Source organism: Somniosus microcephalus, chromosome 8 (genome assembly GCF_052327205.1).
Source record: "Somniosus microcephalus isolate GS21.2 chromosome 8, FLI_Smic_1.0, whole genome shotgun sequence".
Taxonomy (NCBI): Eukaryota; Metazoa; Chordata; class Chondrichthyes; order Squaliformes; family Somniosidae; genus Somniosus; species Somniosus microcephalus.
The window spans coordinates 44,556,167-44,571,096 of NC_140994.1; the positions used below are offsets into that span (position 1 = coordinate 44,556,167).

The window sequence follows — 14,930 nt, forward strand, 5'->3', positions numbered from 1 at the left end:
TAAAGGGTGTGAGGTCGTTTCTAGGGCTAACCGGGTACTGCCGAGACTTCATGGAGGACTATGCGGCCATGGCAGCCCCACTACTCCGATTCCTGCACAAGGGAGTGGAGTGGTCATGGGATGAAGGATGCCAGGCCGCGTTCGAGCTCCTAAAAAGGAAGCTGCAGACCGCACCGGCCCTGGGAGCGATAGATGGGGGAAGGGAGTTCTTCCTGGAGGTGGCGGCCAGCGGGGATAGTCTGAGTGCTGTGTTGCTCCAGGAGCGACATGGCAAGCTGAGACCCGTGGTTTACTCCTCCAGGGTGCTCACCGACGTGGAGAGGAGCTACTCGGTCTGTGAGCGGCACCTCTTGGACACACACTGGGCTGTGAAAAGATCTGTCATCTTCACAGGCACCTCCCCCATCACCCTCCTCACACACCACACGCCCACCAAGATGCTTTTGGATGGGAGGATTAAGGATGGGACAGTAAGCAGTGCCCGCATTGCGCACTGGACCCTACTCCTCTCACAAATGGATCTGCGGGTATGAGGCCTGTGCGAGCCCAGATTAGCCGCCAACCTGGCTTACCCTGGGGCAGCCCATCAATGTTCCATTGAAGGGGTATGGGAGGTCGACGTTGGTCTCCGGGCTGGGATACATCCCACCGGCCGTGAGATTTACGTGGATGGTTCCAGCACAGTATCCGCTGGAAAGCGGCTCACGGGGTTCGGAGTGTATGACCCAACGGCTGACATTGCGTTGGCGATTAAACTCCCCAGTACCATGAGCGCCCAGCAGGCAGAACTGTCTGCTGTGGCGTATGTGGTTACCCATCCCAAAGTTTTCCCTACCCTGTACACGATTTGCTCAGACAGCATGTTTACATGCAATTCGCGTACCGAATACCTGGCCATCTGGTCCCATCGCGGATTCACTTCCACGGATGGGAGACCCTTGGTGGTAAAGCCCCTGCTGGAGAAGATCCTGGCAGCCGTGGGGGAGAAGGGTGAGGTCTTCATCCACAAGCTGAAGGCTCACTCCTCCACAGAACCTCGCGGTCAGGGGAACCAGCGAGCTGACGCACTGGCGAGAGAGGGTGCCCAGACCGGCATTTTCTGGGACCCCTACGGGTCCGGACCAGTGGCAGCTGTAAAAGGCAGGGATGGGATCCAGAAGAGTGTAGGGGTAGCGCTAGCCCCGGACCTAAAATCGGTCCAATCTCAGGACCCTGCCCTGAGAGGGGTATTTAACGCGGTTAGCGAGGGGAAGAAAATGGGAGGCCCGTATGGTGCAGCATCCCTGTCCATAAGAGAGGGGATGCTGTTTAAAGAAGAGCAGTGGGTGGTGCCTCAGCAGCACCGGAGGGAATTCCTTCAACTGGCCCATGAGGGACCAGGAGCGGGGCACCCCGGGCCTAAGGTCACCTGGCAGCAGGTGGATCAAGCAGGATGGTGGCCAGGACTCCGGGAGGACGTCCGGGAGTTTTGCGCGAAATGTCTTGTGTGCGCGGCAAATAACCCCGATCCTCATAGGAGGAAGGTGCCGATGGGACACGTTAGGAGGGTAGAGGGACCATGGCAGTCAATCCAAATTGACTATATCAGACCCTTACCCGCCACCCAGGGAGGCTATAAGTACTGCCTCGTTCTGGTGGACGTGTTCTCTAAATGGGTTGAAGCCTTCCCCTGCCGAACAGCCACAGCGTTAGGGACTGCGAGAATCTTGGTGCGGGAGGTGTTCTCGAGATGGGGCCTGCCCCAGTTCGTGGAATGCGATCAGGGAAGCCAGTTTACCGGCCAAGTAATGCAGAACACCCTGATGCTGCTGGGCATTCAGGGGAAATGGCACGTAGCCTACAATCCACAGTCATCGGGGATTGTGGAGCGGATGAACCGCACCTTAAAAGAAAAAATGAGGAAAGAGATAATGGGTTCGCCCCAAAGGTGGGCAGAAGTCCTGCCTCTTGTCCTCATGGGGATCTGCTCCAGCCAGTCGAAGAGTACGGGGTACTCTCCGCATGAGCTCATGACCGGGAGGGTCATGAGAACCCCCACCCATGTCCTGGCCCCAGTCCTAACGGAGGGGCAGCTAAGGGAGGTGAATCGGGACAAATTCGCCCGCACGCTCCTTGAACGCCTCCAAAGGATCTATGAGGGGGCCGCAGGTAACATGGGGAGGCAGCACCAGGGAAATAGGATGCTGCTCGAGCCCAGTAAAACCCATCACTGGGAGGTAGGGGATCTAGTGATGGTAAGGAACTTCGCCCGTGTCGGGAGTTTTGAGCCACTTTACATGGGTCCCTACAGCATCGTAGATCAGGCCAGCCCCATGGTGTAGGCTGTGAAACTGCCCCGGCGCACAAAATGGTTTCACATCAATCAATGTAAGCTGTTTAAGCCGGAGGCAGGGAAGCAGGCAGCGGGGGCTGAAAAAGGCAGCAAAGAATTAAAAACTGCAGGGGAGCTGCAGCCGCAGGTCACACAGGCTGGACGAGCAGCCTGCGTGAGGGGAGGAGTTGTCCCGTCCACACGGGAGACTCCCCCATTGTTCTGGGACCCAGAAGGGGAGGAGCCGGAGGTCCTAGGTCCTGTCCCTGGTCACCCAGAAGGGGAGGAGCCGGAGGTCCTAGGTCCTGTCCCTGGTCACAAGGAAGCCGAGTCGGAGGACGAAGGTCCCGCCCCCAACTGCAGTGAAGGGGAGGAGCCGGAGGTCTTAGGTCTTGCCCCTGAGTGCAGCATTAGAGAGGTGGCGTCTGGGGGCGGAGACTCTCAACCTGGAGTCCCAGGTAGCGGGGAGGTGCCTGCCGCTGACCCAGAGCCTAGGGAGGCGGAGCCTGCGGGAGGAAGCCCACAGCCGGCAGTCGTGGGGAAGCCACGGACTGCAGCCAGGGCCAAAACTCCAGCTAAGGGTCCGACCTACGAGGAAGCCTCATATGTGGTGACCCTTAGACGGTCAAATAGAAAACCACAACCGAAGAAGGTTTGGTCACCGGTTTTCACAAGAGGGACCCCCCGGAAGAAAGCTGCGAGAAGTTTAAACGGTCCACAGCCAGCAGCCACGGGCTGCCAGGGACCAGCAGCTGAGACCGATGTGGGAACGCAGCAGGGGGAGGCCTGCGACGGTCCCCGCAGATTATAAGCTGGCCGCCCGGAGACGGACGGCAGATGTATATATTTATATAGCTTTGGGTAATAAGGTTTAGTTTATTGTAATTTTAGAAAATAAGTAATGTGGTCTTCTGGAAGTATGGTGGCACTTTGGAGCGGTAGAATGTGGCAAGTTTTAAATGAGCTAGGGTCGCGGGACCCACTCACGCCGCACCCAAGCCGAGGAGCCCAGGGAGCCCGGCTCGAAACCTTTTTTTATCTCTCCACCAGATCATAACAAGATGATGCCAGTCGGAGGCATCACCCTCGCGGCCCTGGTGGGCCTCAACGTCGCCTGGAGAGGAGAAACGGAGGATCACCGTATCTTTGGATGCTCCGGGGAAACTGCGCCTCTGGCCCACGACGGGCAGGGCCTGCGCGAAGCAGAGGAAGTCGCTGGGTACACCCACGAGGGCAACTGGCCCGGATGGCTGGGCTCGAACGCCACAAAATATTCAAGCAAAACTGGCCTCACATACGGGAAGGTCTCTTTGTCGTGTCCTCGGATCAAGATCCAGGCCACGCGGATCAGTGTGACTGTGGGGAAACGTATTTGCCTAACTTGCAGGGGGAACGTCTCCCTGGATAGGTGGTGGTGGCTCAGGAAACTGAGCAGGGACATGGGGAACCCCAGAGTAAAGTGGGAAAGGTTAGGGAACAACATTCATCGGACTATCACAGGGACCCAGGGAGGGTTGACAGTGTGCTGGGATAAATGGTTGTAACCCGATCAGGGGATTTACGTGTGTATGTGGGGTTCAGAGAAAGTCTGCCCCACAGGTGTTTCCATCATTTTCCACAGCCAGTGGCAAGATAACGGGAGGGGGATGGACTGGGAATCGCGCTTGGACGCATGCGCGGTCCCCTACTTCCCAATCGCGGTTAATGCCACTGAGCTAGTGACCCGCCCCCGACAGCCCCTGCCCACGACCCAGACACCACAGACGGTAGCAGAGGGATGCCCCACCACCACCAAGGGACCAGGGAACGGTTTAGTATTAGTTCCCACTGACCAAATGGCCTATCGGGGGGTCCATTACGCGGTGGCCTCAGTCATCCTCAACCTGACCGAGGTGCACCAGCCGGAATGGTGCCCCGTAGAAATGGCAAGGCTGTATCAGGCCCTGCTGAAAGAGACCCTGCAGAAGTTTTTCGAATTTGACTTTGCGGGGGTCAATAGAACCGAACTCTATACCGAGGGCCACGAGGAATGGGAGCAATTGGGGAGACAAAGAAGGAGCGCCGTGAACGACTGGTTCACAGGGTTAACTTCATCGATCTCCAGAAGTACGTGGCCCACTTTGGTTTCACAATTCCCCCTCTCCCAGAACATTTAACCGAACTGCTGAAAGCAGTTACTGTCTCTCAGAAGCACTTCTTTACTTTAGAGCAGAAAACCACCGACATAGGGGCAAAAATCCAAGAAATAGTGGTTCCACCATGGTGGGACCTTTTTGATAATATAGAGATCCCATCATGGGTCAGACTGGCTTCCCACGTCTTAGTGGTGTGCCAGGTAGGGATCGTTCTGTACCTGGTCTGTGTCCAGTGTAGGAGGAAGGGACACGACAGGGAGTTCCCTAGTCAGCGGAATTGGCGGGGCCACTATGTCAGCATAAACGGGGACTCGCCCGTGTAGCTAAATGTTTTTATTCCATCTGTTTTTGGTGTATTATAACAAAGATTGTGTTGCATCGGGTTATGACTCTAAGGTGAGTCTGTACATAGCATAAATGTTTCTCTGGTAGGGGATATCTACTCAACTCCGTTTTCGGGATGAGGAAAGTGCGTGTGCGAGGTACACTCCATAGTCAGGTAAACTACGGGGAAGGTCAGTTGGGGGGGGAACGGATTTATGCTCACCCTAAAACATTCATGATACAAAAGACGATTTGAGATGTCCATTGTATCACAGGGGGGACTGTAGGATTCGCAAAAATCCAGGAAAATACAGTCTACATTGTAAAACCCCTAAAATGGCCACATTTTATGAACACAAGATGGAGTTGGCAGATCACATGACTCATTTCAGAAGGACATACCACTGCAGTATCTTAAAGAAACCTGAGTCGCCACCGATTAGAAGATTCCAGAACTGACTGCAATTGATATGGTAAAATGGTTACAGTAGTAACGAAGTCAAAACAAAAGTATTTACGCCTCAAGGTGTGTTAATTGCTAGCAAAACGCAAACCCATCTCTGAAATCGCAGAGCACAGACAAAACCTATTATCTGTACCAAACTCAGAGGGACACAGGACAGATCCCATTAGTTTCATTTACAAGACATTAAAATAAAGTACCCGCTTTTGTCAAAGCAGCCTGCCCATTACTTTAACAAAAGAAAACCCCTGATTTGGCGCCAAGATAAGGGCAAGAAAACAGTATAACTGTTGGGGGAAAAGAGACATTAAAAAAAAGTTTCATACAGGAGCACCAAGGTCAAGGACAGTTTTAAAAACCCTGGTTTGATTACGGTTCGAGGAGCACGGAGGGCCTACAAGTTCGAGCAGGAGAGCAGGTTCAGGAGCTGGTCCCATAAGGAAGATTGGAGATCCCGGACGATACAGGAGCACCAAGGTCAAGGACAGTTTTAAAACCCTGGTGAGGTTCGAGGAGCACGGAGGGCCTACAAGTTCGAGCAGGAGAGCAGGTTCAGGAGCCGGTCCCATAAGGAAGATTGGAGATCCCAGACGATACAGGAGCACCAAGGTCAAGGACAGTTTTAAAACCCTGGTGAGGTTCGAGGAGCACGGAGGGCCTACAAGTTCGAGCAGGAGAGCAGGTTCAGCAGCCGGTCCCATAAGGAAGATTGGAGATCCCGGACGATACAGGAGCACCAAGGTCAAGGACAGTTTTTTTAAAACCCTGGTGAGCATAGAGGCCCAACTCCACCTAGCTGATCTAGTTGAGGTATATTTTAGAGACGGGAGGGTTTTTAATATTAAGGGCTTTGTAATTCGGGAGTGTTATTCATCCTTCGTTGTGCCGTGCGCTTTCTCCACCCCCGTTTTATTATATCGCTGATCTAGAATTGATGTATTATGGTAGTCAAAGTAACTCTTGTGTGTTAAATTTTAGTTCCCATTGAGAGGCGTGTTCATGATTTTTGTCTGCATTGTTTCTTCATTATGTTTTATTCTCCTTAAAAATAAAGATACCTTTGATTTAAAACTTACCTTGTCTCACCTGATCCATTTGTCTTCCGAGTCACAAGTTGGGCCAACACATCAAGGTGGTCTGGCAATAAGCCCAGTGTCTAGAACCGGTGAGGGGGGAGCGCTTCGGAACCGCTCACGAGCAGTGTGAAATCAAAAACCGATCTCGCACACCACAAGCTCGTTAAAATGACCCCTTACACCCTGTTACACTTGTCGAATTGGAGGGTTATGAGTCTTCCTACAATTTGGTTTATAGTCTTAAATGATTTTAGTTCAAGAACCTGCAATGAAACACAGCACGGCACAAAGTTCCTTTGTAAGTTTTATTCCATAGATGAAAACAGATCATACATTAATAATCTGGGAGCTACCAGCAGCCATAACCTGATCCTATCTGTCAGTTTGTCTCTTCCCGGGAGTAGGTTCAAATCAAGCCACCCATACTTTTGCTATTTAAGCTCTAAAATTACAAAGATACGTGAACACTGGTTTCCCATTAACAGTTAACTTAGTATATTTACTCATTACATGATTATACCAAGAAGAGAAAAAACAACTCTATATAAGGGATAACTAACAATACAGAACCAGAAACTAACTATGACTATGTCTATCACAACCAGTAGCAGAAGCAAATCATTTGAGCTCTTTTGGTCTTGTGGTTAGGTTGCTCTGGGTCTGAGCAGGGTCATGAAGTTATTATTCATACCCAGACATTGTGGTTTTACTTTTCTGGCTTGTTACCTATTCAGTTTACTGCAGAAACTTTGAGAATTGCTAACACTTAACATTAACCCTTAAAGTTCTGCTGTCCTTAAACCCGTCTGATTGCTCATGTCCCTATCATACCCCCACACCATATTTATTGAAGCGAACAACTTATCATTGCCATCATCATATGTGGTGCTTCGCAGGCCTGCACTATTTTTGCAGAGCCAGGAGGATCACTGCTGCACCTCGGCTCCACAGAAATGAAACAATCAAAATGTTTTCTTACCTTTTAAGGATTGCTGGTTAGGTCGCTGAAGACATGGAACAACTGGGCAGGGAACACACCTACTTTATGCAGATAGCCTGACCCTGAAACGCCAGAGGGATCAGGTGGCCAGCTCATAGGTGGAGTGCATTTTCCACTCTGGCATACTTATGGGGGATGGAGTGGGATCACAGATCTTCAACCCTAATATATATATATATAAATAATATACTGTAGATTGATATCTGCATTTCTAGCTGTTTTTGTATTGGTGCACTGCAAATATTGTTGGAGTGCATATATTGGCTGCCCCTACACCCTCTATATTTTTTGGCCACTTCCAGGACCTGTTCTGCTCTTTCTACATCCCCCTTCTCTAACATCATCTCCCCCTTGATCTTCTCCCCACACACGACCACTTCCTAGCATACCTGCTCTCCTGCTCCCATTCCAAGCTCAGGTCCTTCTTGAATGAGCCCTTGGGCTTCCCCTTCTCCTACCTTAGTATTCTCTGCCACACCAGTCCTGGCAGCCATTGTTAACTTACCTGGACCAGCAACCCCAACTGTTTCATCCTCTGTTCACCATAATCATTGGACCTAGCTCAGTCATTGGCAGTTACCCTCTTTAATCTCACTCCCACCCCTCATATCCCTTTCACTCTGCTCCCCATGATTCCACCAGTGGGTTATCAATTACTGCGCCTCTTCACATTGCCATCTAGAGTATTCACTCACATGCAAACAAGATCCTCGATATCCATGTTGAAAGATCTATTGAATCCTGGGTCTGACAAAAACCTGTCTCACAGGAAGTTACTCCTCCCCCTCACTGAAGCCTGCCTGCCTGCCTGGGTACACATTCCATCACTTACCCAGCCCAAATCACCATGGCAGTGGCGAAGCTCCTATCAGCCTATTCCTCTGGCTCCTTCTCCTGTTCCATTCCTCCTGCCACTCACTTGAAATCATCCGGGGCACCCTACAAAGTTCCATGGGGACATTGTCAGCAATATCTCCTCCTTTCCCTCCTCCCTTAGCCTCTACACTAAGCAACTCCTCATCCTCTGTGCTTTCAACCTACAACCTTTCAACTCTCCCAGCTTCTCTGCCTTCCTAACCTCATTTAATCTTAACAATTTTCCACCTATGCCCATGACTACCCCTAAACCTCACCATCACAAGCACCCTATCCACCTTTAAGATCTCAAACACCAATAAGGCTATTCCTGACTACTTCCTCATTCATATTCCCCAGCCTCCCTATAATCCCATTACATTCACAATCTGCTTCTGGAAAAAAACTCTCCCCCAGCTCTCTCACAAATTCACTTTCAAGCTCCCAACACTTTCAATCTACCCATCGCAATACCTCTGCCACTGCTGACCTGCTCAATTGCTGCCTTGCCTCTGCTTTTGATGCCCCTTGCTCTCACCAAGTCACAGTCCCTCACTCCTGCAATTCCCCCAGTACAGTTCCCATATTTTCTCTCTCGAGTCTGAGCACCATGAACTTAAGCACAGTTGCTATATGATGGGCCTAGTCATTCATTGCCAGATTTTACTTGATCATGTTGAGCTCCACTGTACTTCAGTCTCATCAGCCAAATCCTATTACTCCAGGATTAATCCTGGAGGGCAAAGACATCCAAGGCTTCTATTTTCTATGACAAGTTGCATCTACAAACTTTTTTCTGTTCCCCCTCCATCCTCACCTCAAACACTAAGGGGGTGATTTTCATTCAGAAGTCGGGAAGGAGGTGGGACTACAACTTTCGGGGTTGTAGTCCTGCCTCCATCGAGATGCAGCCAATCCACGCAATTTTAACTTGATTGACCTTGTTGAGCCCACCCAGCGGGCTCAGCAGGCCAATTAAGGGCCACCTGGCAACAGGTGACATCACAGACTGAAATTTCATCTGTCAAGATGTTTTGACAGATGAAATATCAGTATTTCACAGCTGTTTGAAGCTGTCAAACACTGACAGTCTTACTTCAACCATGAGTCCTTCTCCACAGATTCAGTTAGAAACCTCTCCTGCACAGAAAGCTGAAGGCTGTCACTTTTGACAGATCGCAGCCATTCTGCTTTCTGTGCCGGTGAGATGAGGGACTCCCCGAACCTAAAGGAAGGCTGAAAAGGTAAGAAAATGTATGTAAAACTTCTTTAATCACTTTAGACACACCAAACACATTTACCTTTGCACTCATGCACACATCACTCACCTGAACACCAACATCTCGACCCCTCCAACCCGATGGCCCGACTCCTCCAACTTGGCGTGGTTTGGAGCCGTCGGGATTCCCACAGTTCAAGCTTAAAAATAGGGATTAGGCTAAAAACTGCCTGAACTACCTGTTAACAGGCAGTTAATTGGCACTAATCCCTTCCCGCCTTTGGTAGGCGGGTCCCAGTGCGGGGCGGGTACCCACCTCCTTTGAAATTGGCATGGAGGCGGGTTGGGATCGGGACTCCCGATATCAGGGATTTAACTCCCTGCACGCCTCCAATCCCGACTCCACGGCTCGATGAAAATCGAGGCCTAAGAGTTTGTGGATTTCTTCATCTTTTAACACTGAAACCATTCATGCAGCGGCCTGTTCGCCACATTCCTCTCCTTTTCTCCCTGCTCCCAGCCACTTCCAGCCCCAACTCACCATAACCCTGATTACCTATCACTCTGTAGTTTCTCTGTAATCTCCCCTCACTCTCTCCAAACTCTTCCATGAAACCCATACCTCAATCCCTTGTCTACCCAAAGTTTCATCCCCATGATTATCCTTTGTTTATGCATCGTACCGTTCCCTTTCAAAACTGTAATCATCACTCCCCTCCTCAAAATGGACCCCCTTCTCTCCAACTGTTCCCATCCCTAACCTCCCTTTCTGCTGTAAGGTACTTGAATGCATGGTTGCCTCCCAGTTCTGTGCCAATCTCTCTCAAAACTCGCTGTTTGAATCCTTTCAATCTGGCTTCTGCCCTGCTCACAATATTGATACAGCTATGGTCACAAATTATATCACAGATAATATTCTCTGTGACAGCAGTTCTTTCACCTCTCCATAATGTTCAACAAGATGAACAGTGCCATTCTCTTTCAATGCCTTTCCTCTTGTCCAGTTCCACGGGACTGCTTCTGAGTGATTTTACTCCTACCTGTCTCAATGGAGCCAGAGCATTTCCAGGAATGGCTTCTCTTCCCACCCCCTCCCACACAGTTGCTCCGAATGCCATTGAAACTATCCATAAACGCCAACTCGTACAAAACTTACCTCCCCATATTCTCTTCGGCACTTGCCTTAACCCCTTTCCTTGCTGATCTACACTGGCTTCCTGTCCCCCACTGCATTAAATTTCAACTCTTCATACTTGTCTTCGAATCCCTCCATGGCCTTGCCCTCCCCTGTCTTTGCAACCTCCACCAACCTGATGTCACCTCTCACATCCTTCAGTCCTCTCACTCTGGAATTCGTTCCTAACCCCACCCCCTTCTCTTCACCCATCCATTAATGGCAGTGTGCTCAGTCACCTCAGCCCTAGGCATTGGAACTCCCTACCTAAAACACCGCCTCTCTACTTCTCTCCCACCTGTATAAGCATTCTTAAAACCCATCTTTTCAACCAAACTTTCAGTCACCTGCCCTAACTCTCCCATCATGGTTCTATTCCTTTTTGTATTCAACCCTCTGTAATGCAACATCTTCTACTTTAAAGATGCTATATACTGTAAATGCAAGTTGTTAGTGGCTAAATGCATACACGGTGTAGTACTGAGTCACAACGACCAAGAGGTCCTATTTGATCCTTTCTATGCTGAGGTAGCTGATTGCGAGGCAATGACGGAACACTGCACATTGTGCCAATATCCCAGGGCTAGGCCCCTGGGCTAGGGAGAGAAAAAATAGATGCTGCTCTTGAATGCCGTTCAGCAACATCTGCTAGAAATGTGTGTGTGCTTGTGTGGACATTGTATATAGACAGGATTAGACTGTGGAATAGCTTGCTGATACTGACTGCACACATAAAGAAAGGTCACTTGGATAAGGTACCAATGGGTTGTCAGCATCTATGGAACCGTACCTCATATGATTCAACACCTTCAAGAAATGAAGGGAGAAAAAGGAGGAAAACACAGAACTATTGAAAACCTCTGACACAATAGTCAGAGTTATGCGAATGAGCATTATCTTATGCAGTACCACAATTAAAGCTTTGCCTAGTATTTATAACCTGTAATCATTTTTATTTAAAAAATTACAAATATGACAGAATAAAATTATGAGGGACATAGATAGGGTAGATAGAAAGGAACTTTTCCCCTTAGTAGAGGGTTCAATAACCAGGGGGCATAGTTTTAAGGTAAGGGGCAGGAGGTTTAGAGGGGATTTGAGGAAAAACTTTTTCACCCAGAGGGTGGTTGGAATCTGGAACTCGCTGCCTGAAAGGGTGGTAGAGGCAGGAACCCTCACAACGTTCAAGAAGCATTTAGATGAGCACTTGAAACGTCATAGCATACAAGGCTACGGACCAAGTGCTGGAAAATGGGATTAGGACAGGGCTTGATGGCCGGCGTGGACACGATGGGCCGAAGGGCCTCGTTCTGTTCTGTATAACTCTATGACTCTTTTAACAAAGAACAGTCTTGTGGATATATACATTGTATGCCACTTAGAGTAAGCACAATCTATATCAAGGGAGAAAGGATAGTGTACTCAATTTTAGTGGCGATGCCTCAGGCACTACATACAGCATGTATCTTCACTAACAGAAGGAGGAGGAATTGGTTGCGATTGTATTTGCCGAGAAATGTGTTATAAGTTCAGTTGTGCAGTACCACAATTAAAGCTTTGCCTAGTATTTATAATTTGTAATAATTTTTATTAAAAAAATTACAAATATGACAGAATAAAATATGGTTTATTAAATGGAACGATGGAACAGTTCTTTAGCTGAACAATGGATATAATTAAATACAGTATGTAGAATGAACACTATGTTTGGATATAAAGGCACAGCCAGCCTCAGAGTCCAATCTTCATTTTGTCTTACACAGTATGATTATTGCAAATCATCCTTCAATTGTAAGAGTAACACTGTAATGCAAAAGGGCAATGACATTAAAGCAAAGAGCATAACATATTCTTCATTATCTAAATGAAACAAAAATAGAATCTAGTTATAATACTTTAGGGTGACCGATCCAAACTCAAGAAGGAAAAATAAAGGTTAGCAGTTAATCAATTTTTAATCCTATTTGGTATGGTTAATAAACAGTAACAGTTTGCCCTGGCAGTGGAGAGCATCTTAAGTTCAAAACATCCAACTAGATGACTAAATTGTTGATTCTTTTTGATTAGTTGTGCAATTTTAAACTATCTAATCAGATGAATAGATTTTTACACATCTCCTGTCAGTTTATATTGTTACAGGATATATACAATGAATTGTTTTGCTTTGTGACCTATAGTTTGCTACACTAAGCTCTATTCAAAGAATATTTATTAATAATTATTGCACCAGGTCATTACAAAACTGGTAAAAATGAGCAGCATTGCTTCAATACATGAACTGAAATGTATATGATTTCCAAATGGTTTGGCCTTTTCAGCAAAGCTGCATGTATTTTTCAAAATGATAAAGCATAGCAAAACTGTAAGATAATTGGTCCTTGAGTTGGTACATGTGCATTGGGAGGGTCGGTCTCCATACCTTGTGTCATTCCTCCTCCTTTACGCAGTCTTGTTTTCAAGCCCTCCTGGGTTTACTAAGCTTCATAAATGTCACCATTCCTTCCTGACCACTGCTGGAGGGTGTGGGCCAGAAGGGTATTCTGGTTGTGTCCCCGCATCCAACTGTTGTGGAAGATGATTCAGGATGCCACAAAGATAATCACAAATTCTACAGGTCCAGTCTATTGCTCACTATGCCTATTCACTATGAAAGTGAGGTCACCCCTTGCTAGCACTCAGGCGAGCACAGATGGTGCAGTGCTCTCCACGATAATTATATTCCTAAAACATCTATTTGACATATTTTAATCAAAATGAGTGATGTTTAGGCCTCCGCCTGAAATTAAGTAAATGCTAGATAATCTGCAGCTATTCCTGGAGGCTCACTCAACATGCCAAATCATGTCTGAGGATGAGACAGTAGGCCAACCAGAGGCGGATTAATGAACAGGCCTGTGGGGCCTGTGCCAGGGGTCCCAACTAAACATAGGGCTACCACCAGGGGCCGAGTGCAAATATGGGGCCCCTCAGTAATATTAAACAGTTTCGTTTAAGCATAGTGTATTGTGATATGATTTGCCTTTATATTAATGCAGTGTGTAAACATTCTACGGGGCTATTTCTTCATGCATTTTATTACATATTTGAGTTTTAATGGATTGGAGGGCGGGGTTGGGGTTAGGGGGAAGGGGTGTACCCCGGGCCCCACGAATTCTTAATCCGGCTCTGAGACCAACACAAGACAAGAAATAAGTTCAGCACTGTGACCCTAACCAATAAGAGCAGTAGATAGCCAGGATCCGTGGTTGAACTGAATCCAATGGATAAAGATTAAATGAAATGCTTGAACTATTAAATTCCTGATGCAATTGTAGCTATGTCTAATAGACAATGAACTCTCCTGCAAGTACTGCACAATAATAATGAACAATGGCTTCACAAAATATGAATCCCTATGCAAATTCGGGAAAATGTAATTTAAAAACTAATGGTTTCAAACTTGAAGGGGCGGGGATATGAGAAATTAGCATTTTAGCAATTGCAGTGGCTTCAATGGTAGCATTTCTCTGGTAGCCTCAGGTAATAGTTCTTCATGATGATTCCTGCACACTGTCATTGTTTCTCTGCAGTATTTGGTCAAGCAATTTCTGGGAGGAATAAAAAAAAATGTTTAGTAATATTTAGATGGATGCTGACTAGTAAGTCTTTGTTGGTTGTCGTACCTTTTTGAAAAGCTCAGCACGCAATCGATTTGTTTGAGAAACAACTTTCTTCTTCTCTTCCTCCTTTTTCCGTTTCACCTCTGGCAGCATGTTGTAAATTCTGTCATACAATTTTCAGATGAAAGCAGACATTAGAAGTTATCAGCCTTTATACATTTGTGGGTTGCAGAAAATGAATATGGTGACCACCTTTTGAGTTTTACAGGGCAGAAAAGATCCTATCTCCAGGGAGAGGGAGCAAGTGAATTGTTGATATTTAATGGTTCAGTTTATTTCAATTTGATTTAGTTCAGTTTCATTTGATTGAAAGTAACCTCAGTTTATTCAGGCCAATGTCATAATTGAACATTTTCTCTGCTCCACCATTATTATGAACTAAAAGCCCCTAATTCAGTACATCGACTTTCTGAAAGGTAACTAACCCACTGCAAACCTGATGCCCACACAGCTCAATTTGAGTTTTCCCAATCAAGCTCTCCCTCCAATGTTTCTCCTCTTCTGGCAACAACTTTTGCTCTAAATATATTCCCCCTAACATTCTTTTCCTCTTTAACATCAGCTCTGGTGGTTTATCATTTGCTTTGCTCCTCTCCTTAGCCACCCCCCTCAATAGTCTTCACATCTACATCTCACCAAAAATGTTGCCCTGCACTCCAGCCCACCGACCCGGCACTCCAGCCCACCGACCCGGCACTCCAGCCCCACGACCTG

At 47.6% G+C, this 14,930-nt stretch overlaps 1 protein-coding gene across 3 annotated transcripts in view; it reads right to left on the reverse strand.

Annotated features, from left to right (window-relative positions):
* Positions 1–12,167: 12,167 nt before the first annotated feature.
* c8h10orf90 (chromosome 8 C10orf90 homolog) overlaps positions 12,168–14,930 on the reverse strand; it is a 223,571-nt gene continuing 220,808 nt past the window's right edge. For all 3 annotated transcript variants that reach the window (XM_085994674.1, XM_085994675.1, XM_085994673.1), the window contains 2 exons: positions 14,220–14,319; positions 12,168–14,144 (listed from right to left, as the gene is read on the reverse strand). In XM_085994674.1, the coding sequence (XP_085850800.1) occupies positions 14,088–14,144; positions 14,220–14,319 (157 nt within the window). In that variant the 3' untranslated portion in view covers positions 12,168–14,087. The remainder of the gene's footprint in view (positions 14,145–14,219; positions 14,320–14,930) is intronic.